Source organism: Adiantum capillus-veneris, chromosome 19, assembly GCF_014529385.1.
Source record: "Adiantum capillus-veneris isolate H3 chromosome 19, ASM1452938v2, whole genome shotgun sequence".
Classification (NCBI taxonomy): Eukaryota; Viridiplantae; Streptophyta; class Polypodiopsida; order Polypodiales; family Pteridaceae; genus Adiantum; species Adiantum capillus-veneris.
In genome coordinates this window covers 96368610-96380131 of record NC_140949.1, presented here as the reverse complement: position 1 = coordinate 96380131, position 11522 = coordinate 96368610, and the positions used below count along the sequence as shown (strand labels likewise).

At 42.5% G+C, this 11522-nt stretch overlaps 1 protein-coding gene across 1 annotated transcript in view; it reads right to left on the bottom strand.

The window, feature by feature from the left end:
* Nucleotides 1–3533: 3533 nt before the first annotated feature.
* Nucleotides 3534–11522, bottom strand: part of LOC147434511 (protein NEOXANTHIN-DEFICIENT 1) — a 31977-nt gene continuing 23988 nt past the window's right edge. Inside the window, exon 11 of the mRNA XM_086490955.1 lies at nucleotides 3534–4191. Coding sequence (XP_086347081.1) covers nucleotides 3945–4191 — 247 coding nt within the window. The 3' untranslated portion in view covers nucleotides 3534–3944. The remainder of the gene's footprint in view (nucleotides 4192–11522) is intronic.

Here is an 11522-nt window from a genome sequence, read left to right as displayed (position 1 = left end):
TCTAGCTTTTTCTCCCTTGGCACTTCCCCACATTAAATGATCAGTTTAATATGAGAAAATCATTTAGGAGAATTAGATATTGATTATTATGACAAGATGTCATAAAATCGTTGGGTTTTGGACCTCGACTTTATTGGCTAGTCCATACCCTTGGAGCTGGCAACCACTTTGCATTACCATTTAATAGAAGAATTGTGGGTACCTTTGAAGTAAAAAGATCAATCAAACGGGGTTTCCCTCTTGCCACATCCAATTTAATGAGGTGGTGGGGGTTGTAGCTCTAATACATTTGTGAAAATAAATATTTTGTAATTGCCCATAATGGCTTTTGTACTAAGCATAGAGCCTTCGTAACCCCCACAACTGGCACAAATACACCTAACATTTATAGATCATGACTTTAAAGGATGGGCAAAGCCTCTAGAGTGCCCAGAACCACCGTGACTACTTTGAAATTCACCTTTTTTTCTCACTTGTAGAACAAAAGTAGAGGTTTGGAACAAAAGGACTATAGCACACCAACATGTTCAAACTGGACCATTCGATGCACATTTGTAAATTCAAAAATTTGTAAATTTGGGGCTAGAAGTAAATTCAGGTCCTCTTAAATTCAAGTCATACACCACCCCATCGTCTTGAAACCGCAACCTCCCCCTAAGCAAAGCCATGTGCTCTACCACTATGCAATCATGCAATTATTGAAATAAGAGGGATTTGGGTGTGTGATACTATAAATGCAGGTGGATTTGTAAATTTGAGGCAATTTTGTAAATTCGGCCATCCCATCGAAGAATAGCCCACGGTTTACATGCCTCTTGATTTTAGCTTCCACCCTAGATCCCATTTGGACATGCCCATGTGAAATAGTGTTGAGATCCCTATACCAAAAAGGGCTCACAAAATAAAACTTTATCTTATTGTTTACTTTTATTCATTTTGCCTTAAATTTCATTTTTACTATACATAAGATTGTTTGATGATGGTCTAAATAAAATGTACAAGAATCATAAAAAAACCTATGTTGCCCTAGGTTTTTACAAGCTTGTGATTAATCGTACTAATTTTCCAAATCAAACGCTAAAACCTTTTACTATGTCCAAACTTACTGCTCATTGCAATACTAAAAGTAACAAAGGTTGATCTACAATTTATGGGTGTCGGAATTCGCTCATTATTCAACGGTGTCATCAAAAATTCAAATAAACCATAGTATATTTTCCAAACAAAATGGGAAAATGACAATCATTGGGCAAAATGAAATTCAAGTTGGTCATTAAAAAGTGAAATAATCCAATAATGCCTTCTTTAAGCAAAATAATGAGCTTCATAAAAGTTTGAAGTCTTTCTTAGAAACATTGCAAGGAAGTATTTAAGAATGTAATCAAATGTAGTTAGCAATGCAAGGTTATATCTAAAACCGATTGCCAGCTAGTGTCAAACTAACACTTGAAGACTTTTGAATTTATCAAATCATTAGGCATCCACTGAGCATATAATGTTTTTGTGCTGTCCAAGCTCTAGCTCTTCACTCTCTTGAGGTAATGGATCTTATTGGCAAGGCTAATTTTTTCAAACTTATCCATTGGCTCAACACTCGGTTTTTGTCTATTAAACCCCCCTATATGACATGCATTCGTAGGTTACTCCCTCTAGTCAATGTTGGCATGAATAGACTGATTGAGCCCTATCCTATGATGAATTAATGGGTTTTCTTTTCCAAAATGGATTTTAAAAACTTCCCTTGTTAATTAACTTCGTTAAATTGCTTAAATTTTCCAAAATAGTAAAACCCTTCTGTTGAACTCGCGTGGTTTACTCACATGATAATATAGTGTACCCTTGGAGAACAATCTAATCATTGATTTAATCGGTTGGAATAAGAACTTCAGACATTTGAATTTGGTTGTCTCCTAAAACTACCTCAAACATAAGTACATCGCATTGTTCTCTACATAACAGGATGTGTGTGTGTGTGTGTGTGTGTGTGTGTGTGTGTGAGAGAGAGAGAGAGAGAGAGAGAGAGAGAGAGAGAGAGAGAGAGAGTACCTAATGTCCCCCTCTATAGAAATTGGAAAATAAATGATAATTGGCCTACAAATACAAAAAAATTGCTATCATTAACTTTGCATGTGGCACTCATCCACAAGCTTTCTCATACAGCTCACAATTAGTTCAATGCATATTGGTAACAATGTGAAAAGTCACAATGGCCTACATAGGAGAATGAGAAAATAGCCTTGACACTAAGTGACACCTATATTTAATGCCAGGAGGGGTAATGGGATCAACGATCGTGGCTACAGGGGCAGGATCACAAGGCGCACTAAACCTGGCCAATGAGAAAAACGAGACGCGTCGCCAAAAGAGCTAGGCATATGCATGGCCAACCGAAAAAACGAGCCACAACGGGACAATTTGAACCCAAGATCTGGCCGTCCGAGTTTAGGATCACATAGGCTAACCACCTCATTCGTGCATGCATTGTGTACCCATAACCATTTTTACAACATTATATTATAAATTAATATGCAATACCCAAGGTGTCCAAGTTTAGTGTGTGTCCAAGTTTAGTTTCTTATTTGATTTTTACCGCTGCAATCTTTTTGGCTTTCGCACGTAAGCTTCTCCGCAAATGATCCCATTGCCTCCCCCTCTTAGTTTGCCATCACTACCTTGCCATGTAGTCCACAATTGACAAGCTTTATACAACGGTCCACAACTGCTTCCAAGAGTTCAATGCTTTGCAAGCCCAAAAAATAATTGTGGAAGTTGAAAGCATGGAAGTGGAATGGCTCCATAAATATTTGAGAGAATTACCAAAATACCCCTCTAATTTGTGGAAATTCCCAAAATGCCCCTCAAATTTCAAAAATCACAAAATACCCTCGTATCTATTTGGTTGGATTGTTCAAGATTTTCTAATCTTTATACCTTTGTGACAATTGAGATCCATTTTTTAATGCTTAGCATGTAATTTGTCACAAATTATCTCACAAACAGGGCAATTGTCTAAAAATAGCAAAGCACTTCATTTCCATAGCCTACATATCCAACTCAAATTCTAATTTTAGCATCTTGTATTGATAGACAATCAGTCTTCTTATAAACAACTACAACAAAAAAAAATTCTTTGGAGAAATTTAATCTCACAACTATGGGCATTTTGGGAATTTTGGAAAATTTGAAGGGCATTTTGGGAATTTTTGACAACGTTAGGGGGACTTTAGGAATTTTTAAAATTTTAAGGGTATTTTGGGAATTTCCATAAATTAGAGGGGTATTTTGGTAATTTCCCTTAATATTTCTTCCCATTGTCTCTCTTTTTCTCATGTAAGGCAATCCTCCAGCAATCTACCCCCTTGTTTTTCCAAAGTGATCTGCATAAGTGAGCATAGGTGTCCCTTTTTCTAGAGAGCATTTGAAAACTGACATCTCTCTCGCATTAGACTACCTCGCCCTCCAATAATACTCAAAACGTGTGTATCCATAAGATGCATCCATCTGTCCCCCAAATTTCTTACAAAAGACAATGCTGAGCTAATGCCTCTCTTACAAGAAAATAGGAAGAAAACAAGTTTGTCTTGCCATGTGGCACTGATTGACACGCTTTATCGAACGCTCCACAATTGCTCCCAAGCTTACAATGCGTTACCAAGGTCTTAAGTAGGCCAAAAGAACAGACTCTTAAGCATCCTTACAAGGTCATATCAGCTATGAAAGACTCTTAGAGAGAGCAATGATACATACATAAGCTGCAAAACCACCTACATAATACACACGAGCACACAGAATGTGCCGCCCATCAAACAAAAGAATGCTGCCCCTTCTCTGCTTCAGTGTGAGACCTACATTACAAGGGTTGCTCAAACATACCCAAGAGCTATCCCTGAAAAGAACACAAGTGACCCCTACCATGAAAAGCCTTCTCTCCAAAAACCCACATCTCACAAAGCTTTCACAGCAACAGGTGCCCCGACTCTTTTTGTTGTCAAAGTATGTGAGACAGTCCTATTGGCATCCACCAGTACGGGCGCCTCTACATGCATCACCATTTTCTCAAAGCAGAGAGCCAAAATGGGCTTTGCTGCCAGTATTGCAAGGATGGATTTATAAGTATGATCCTGTCCAACGCCTTCCAGACTTTCAGTGATCAATGGTGTTGTGATATCTGCTGTTTTCACTGCTCTCACACTGCCATCAAAATGCGAACACTCTCTCTCTCTCTCTCTCTCTCTCTCTCTCTCTCACACACACACACACACACACACACACACTTATTGTATATTCCAGATTGAGTTCCAGCACCAGCTTTATCAGTTAGCTATGGTCTTTCATTTCCAGTTCAGCTTTCCTTTTTCAGGATGCCAGAGAATATAACTCAGAACCCAAGTCCATCATCAAGCCTACCATGACAACCTACAGGAACAGAAACGTAGAACCAGATGCAAAAGAGGCAAAAAATCACTAGCACACCCGCAAGCCCTAGCTGCTCCAAAGGTTGTTGGTGCAATTCTCTAGTCCAATATAACGCTCTCACATCGGGAGTCTTATCAAGAGAAAGCTCCTCATCAAGAACTGCTCTCAACCCTTCTTCTGTAGACAAGGACACGTCAGGCCTGCCTCTATTTACCTGCTTGTCTCTGTCTCTTCACCGTCCACCTCCCCTATTAGACTGCTGCTGACTCTGTCCCTCACCATCTCTAGCCTGCTTACCTGAAGTGTGTTGTGCCTTGGAAGGCTGTGATTAGAATGGCTTGGTCTGCCCATGACCACAATTCACAAGGCAATGAAAGGCCCCTTCCAATTAAAATCAATGGTCTCTCAGAACTCCATAGAGGGAACCACAACCAACTTGACCGATGGGATAGATGTCTTCAGCTGCAATTAATACAAGAAAGGCATGCCAAAGATAAAACCCATCTGCTAGATAAAACTAGGCACTCTAAATTGTACCGGCAACTCTGGAGATGTTAGATGCAGTGGAAGTGTTGATGGTGAATCGTGATAGCTAAAGATGAGTGCTTCGAACATACACAAGGCTTCCTTTTGAACTTAGAGAGAGAAGAGAAATTAGAACTGCGAGTAAAGGTTGTGTTTGTGTGTGTGTGTGTGTGTGTGTGTGTGCGCGCGCAATACAATTCCGACTCAGTGAAAACAGCTGACAAGTGTTGAGCCTGCTGCATCAAAAGAATGGGAGTAACATGCGATAGAAACATGTGACGTGCTTGGCGAGCTTCTTTCGTGGGAGAAGAAAGGGCCTCAAAAATCTTGCCATAATGAGAGTGTAGGGCTAGTGCTAGCTCCCGTAAAGTGGAGGTCCACTCCCGTGATGGTAATTTAACTCTCCGTATAGCTTGTGTGTGTGTGTGTGTGCATGTGTGTGTGTGTGTGTGTGATGTGTGTGTGTGTGTGTGTGTGTGTGTGTGTGTGAGAGAGAGAGAGAGAGAGAGAGAGAGAGAGAAAGAGAGAGATTAATAAAGTTATTATAAATCAGAGGTGCTTCACATGCTCTAACTACTTAGACTAAGTTAATGTCCTAAAATGTCAACAGTTCTCATGCCCATTGCTTGCGGGACACCTTGTGCAATCAGAGAGTATGCGACTAACTAAAGTGCCTGCACATGCACATCCTCTGAGAGGCTCACAAGGTTGCCATAACACTTCCTAGGTTTTCCTAAACCCTAAAAGGAGGAGTTACAACTTGCCCACACGCACATAGGGTTAGATGTACATATAGCATCCCCCACTTCCTTGCATAGTTACCTGGAACGGGAAATCAAAACAAGAAAAGGAGGGCAAATACTTTTCCCATTGAGTCTTTTGATTCAAAATATAAGACTTCAACAAATCCAAAACCATTGAAATGGCTATCTCAAATTGCCCGACGAGAACTGCAACCGTGTGTCAATGTTCTCCAAGATTGCCCTCCAAAACAAACTAGTAAGCCGGGGATCTCTATCCAAAGCAATGGATTCAGGCATGCCATGTGATCGGAAATTTTGTGAGACAAACAGTTCCGCCAAATGATCGGGCTTAATTGTCTTCTTTACCGGAATAAAATGGGCCTCCTCGCTAAATCGCTCAATGACTCTGCAATCCACCATGCCCACTTTGGGTCTTGCGAAGATAAAAATAAATAAAATCCATAGCAATGCTTTCCAAGGGGCGGGAAGGTATGGGTAGTGGTCCTGGTGCCATATTCCTGTCAAACTTCACCTTTTGGCATACTAAGCAACTGCGAATGTCACAAACTGGTGACGTGGCTGGCTGCCTCACACACACCCGCTGGCAGCAGTCCCGGAACAACAAGAGAAATGATGACGTGGCACTGTCTGTACTGCCCCTGCAAAACGCGGCTCGATTCACGGCAGCAACGTATGGAAAAGCAATGTACGGACTACAACGGAAGATTTTGAGCTGCTTTTTGGCTACGTAGAAATCTACGCAATGCTTGGGAAAAGGCTACGCAAGGAGTTGCTTTAATTTTTACAAGCAAAGCTTGTGAGAGGAAAAATTGAAGATGCTTTATTTTGAAGGCTTTTGATTTTCAGCTTTTAGGGCTCTGCTTTTGGCATCCCTTGTAAACCTTTAAATAAGTGGGCAGGCTTCCCACTTCTCAGAGCATCTGGACGCAGAGTCTGAAAGTGAGAGCCTCCAACTCACTTGTACTTTGAAGTTGCAAATTAATACAAAAAGAAATACCAAAAGGGGTGCCAGTCTTTGGGGCCAATATCTCTAGGCACGAAACTCGCCAGGCCAGTGTCGAATCAATTGTGAATTGTAAATTGTTTTGAAGTAAATTATTGTCGTGTCGCGGTAGAATCCCGACTTGGAGTGTCCAAGTCCGTTACAGTGGTATCAGAGCACGGCCGATATCTCTCCTACTGGGAAATCCGATCCTTTTTACACAGCACTTATGGCTTCAGACAGAGATTAGTCGACTTCCTCTGCATCCGGAGATACGGGAAGAGATCAGACGAAGGTTACGCGAGGAGTAGGCCCACCTCGGCCTACTCAAGCGAAGCTTGAAGAGATGGGGCATCAACGATTGATCAGCGATGCAACAAAGATGATGCTAAATTTTGCGATGGACCCAAAATTTGCAAAATTTATGGGCCAGACCTCCTTCGACCCCTCAAACCGGCACTGAAGAAACCTCCTACTCCAAGGATGTATACAGAGCAAGAATTAGAAGAGGTGGTTGATGCATGAATTGCTCAGCTTTTTGACGCGCAGAACAAAGCCGAAAAGAACGACAAAAAGCAAAAGAAAGAAACTGACTTCCCGGGTTATTTGGGTCGTCCGTCTACATTTGCGTCGGCAAGAAAGCAAAAGAAGCGTGTTCGATTTGAAGGAGTACCCAGTTCTTCTTCTTCTTCTTCTTCGAGTTCTTCTAGCTCCTCTGACTCGAGCGAAGAAGACAGAAAGGGCAAAAAGCGAAGCAAAAAACAAAGCTTCAGAAAGAGCAAGAAAAAGGCAAAGAAGTCTAAATCTCGCCCAGTTGTTGACAATTCTACAGAGGACTCGTCTTCGGATAATTCGGACTCTGACGACAGCAACCTTTATGCAAAGAAGAAGAATTTTTATAGAGCCAACCAGTATGATTTTCTGGAAGATAAATGCAAGAAAGTCCGAGAGTTCAAAGAAGGTGGACAGTCAATTAAATTTGACACGTTTTCTGGTTATAGAGATTCTTCGAAGGCTTCGGCTTTCATACACCAGTTTGACATAGCTTTCGCTAAAGGGCGTTACTCAGAGCACTCCAAGATTCGGAGGGCTACCTCTTACTTCAAGGGAAATGCTCGAACTTGGTGGTCCACGCTTCTATTAAACAAGATGGCGCAGTTAAATGGCTGAAATTCAAAAGGATTTTATTTCTTCTTGGCTGACTCGAGAGTACGAACGCGACATACGAACTGCTTGGAACCATCTTCGGATGACCAAGAAGGATACATTGGACGCATATTGCGAGAGATTCTAGAGCTCTTTTCTACCCCGCCTCTTCATTTAAGAAGATCTCGTTCAAAGAACAGATTGAGCGGTTTACCTTGGGTCTTCCTACAGAGATCCGCGATCGCTGCTTAGAGCAAAAGTCAGATTCCATTCAGGAACTGATGAGTCATACGAAACAGGGTTTTGCCATTCACTCAGACAGTTTGACCTACAGCACAGATGAAATCATGACGCAAAGGACCGAACAGACTTCGAAAAATGAAAGTGGAAAGAGGAAGAGCAACCCAAAAAAGAAAGAAAAGGATGCACAACCCAAACTCACTCCTCAAGAGAGAGCTCTTTACATCAAAGAGGGGAAGTGCTTTGGATGCGGGAAAACTGGGCATATCTCCGCAAAGTGCCCTAAAAAGGCACCGAGCGAACAAAATGACAAAGACGAAGACATGCCATAGGGTTCGAAAGCAAATGGGAAAAGTGGACGAAAAGGCAAGATGAAAACAGGACTAGTTCGAGTTGCGTGGGTACTGACCCAAGCACGATGGACGAGAGTAAAGAACTTTGGCGAGCATGGGGCTAAGTGAAAGACCAAGAAGCCTTGATCTTCTTTGATGGAGGAGCTAAGGCCAACTTCATTTCACCTGAATTGGCAGCGCGGCTCGAGATCACACCCGATCGGATGGGATCGGTAGCAGAGGCAGTTCTAGCGGCACCCGACAGGGACATAGCCATTACACCTATCATTGGCAAACTTCGGTTGCATTGTCATGGGTATTTTGGGCATGCGGACTTCTACATAATGCCTTTGGAAGGTTGTGAAGTCCTCTTGTGTCACGTGACACATCCCAACCCTATGTGTCCGTGGACAAGCTACACCACCGCAAGATTCAGTCAGTTCAGTCAAGTCTAGATTAGCAATGATCTGGCACTTTTGTGAGTCTATTCCTAGACCGTGCATGCCCAGTCACTTAGCATAGATGCATATCCTCCGGTTGCACACAGCATGATCATTGGAATTCCCATTAGAATCCATCAGCATCAGTTAGGGGAATTTTCCAATGCATTTAGCCTATTTTCCCTATTTTTGGTTAGTTTTACTTATTATTTTAAGAGACTTTCCAACAAAAGTAGGTAGGGCAATTTTGCTAAGTTAATATATAAGCAAACCCAAGTTAGCACTTTTTGGCAGAAGAGGCAGCAGGAGCTTCCCGCTCAACAGGCAACTTCTCAACAGTACCCTCCCTCAGCACTTAGCCTCGCCATACCTCCCCCTTCCATTGGCGTTTTTCCCAGATCCAGCCCATCGCCATCCCAGCACTTTGGCCTGGCGTTTTCCCCTTCAAGCAGCCCATAGCCTAGCGTTTCTGGAGCGTTACCCCTCAACAGATCCTAACGTTTTTACATGATCCCCAATCAACGTTTTCAGCCTTCACTAACGCTAGTAGACATCAGACACTTCAGCATTTTTGGCTTTGCAACACCAGATCAGCAATAGCGTTTTTGATTCTCAGCCCTTACCGCAGCAGATACACGCAGGTTTTCAGCCTATTACACAGTAGCAAATCAGCCCCAAGTTGGTTGCAGATGTTCCCCCCATTTTCAGCCATAAAAACGCAGCCAAAACAGTCATTTTCAGCCACCGAAACAGTCCCGAAATTCAGCGCTTAGAAGATCTCAGATTTCAGCCACCAAGTCGTCGTCGTCACCACCGTCATCGTCATCGGCATAGTCCAAGTTGCATCAGTCCATTGTACACCTTTGTGCAATCAAAGTAGACCACTCTCGCCGACGAGAGTGGGGCCCTCGGAGGAGGGTTTTACAACCTCTCGGGTGTCGTATCTCTTCTCTCTCCTTCTCTCAGTCTCAATCACTTGCACGCACAATATCCACTCACTTTGTTCGTGATCATAGCACTCTCCATAAGACGAAAAGCTCTCTCTTTCCCTAAGAACTAAAAGGAACCTTGAGCAATAAAGATCACTAATCTTGAGAAAATACAACATTCATTCCGCTGCACATTACATCTTGGGAATTCCCTGGTACCACAAGAACAACGCAGTGGTCGACTATCGGGCGAGAAAAGCGACTTTGACTACAGAGAAGGGCAGAACCATTGTACTTGATGTAAAACTTAAGGGCGAGTCTGTCCCTATTGTATCAGCTTCGGCCATTTCAAAATTAATGAAATCCAATCTGTTTGTTTACTCGATCTTCTTGAGAGAGATGAGTGATGAGAATAGGACAAATATGTATGAACTTGATAAAGAACACCAAGATTTTCTCCACACTCATGCCGATTGCTTTTCAGAGGGCCTGCCAGGCGAGTTACCACCCGCTCGTCTTGAGGATCATACCATTGATCTGATACCTGGAAGCACACCACCGAACCGGCAAACTTACCGTGTGAGCCGAGCCCAGAACGAAGAAACTATGAAAGACCTCTTGGAAAAGGGTCTTGTCCAGCCTAGTACTTCACCATACCGCTCTCCAATGTTGTTGGTTTTGAAGAAAGACGGGTCTTGGAGAAAGACAGATCTCGATTATAGAGCTTTCAACAAAATCAGCATCAAGAACAGATTTCCGATTCCTAGAATTGATGGTATACTTCACCGACTACAGGCATCCTCGTGCTATAGTAGGATCAATTTGAAGAGTGGATATCATCAGATCCGAATCGCATCGGGAGATGTCTACAAGACAGCTTTTCGGACGACTTTTGGGTTATTTGAGTTTTTGGTGATGCCCTTTGGCCTAACCAATGCTCCTGCGACATTTAACCAGATGATGGACAGGGTTTTTCGAGAGTAAAGACTATTTGTTGGCACTTTCTTTGACGACATCATTGTTTTCTCCAAGGATGAGGCAAAACATAGAGAACATCTGCTTCAGGTCTTTCAAGCATTACAAGATCACAAGTTGGTGATTAATGCGAAAAAAAGTGAATTTTTCCTACCAAAGATACACTTTTTAGGACACATTGTCTCAACAGCAAGAGTGCACATGGACCCGGCCAAGATAGAGACTATCCGTGACTCGCCCGATTTGAAGAATGTCCATGAAGTTAGAAGCTTCTTGGGCTTGTGTTCGTACTACAGGCAGTTCATTAGAAAGTTTGAAGAGGTTGCTTCCCCTTTGCATATCTTGACACACAAAGGAGTCCCTTTCTCGTGGGGACCCACAGAGGTGACTGCCTTTCAGACATTGAAAGAGAAATTGACTACAAGACCAGTTTTGACTTTGCCGGACTTGCAGAAGTCATTTGAAGTATATTGTGATGCTTGTGGTCGTAGTTTGGGTGCAGTCTTAAAGCAAGAAGGCCATGTCATTGCCTACGAGAGCCGACTATTCTCAAGGCCGGAATTGACAGCACAGATTTATGAGAAAGAGCTTTTGACGCTTATCCATGCTCTTACTCAGTGGAGACATTACCTACTCGGAGCGGATTTTACTGTCTTCACAGACCATCAGAGTTTATGCTACTTCTTATCACTGAAGCAGCTATCGGAAAAGCAAATGCGGTGGGCGAACATCTTGTCACAGTTTCACTTCCAGATCGTGTTTAGGAAGGGTGG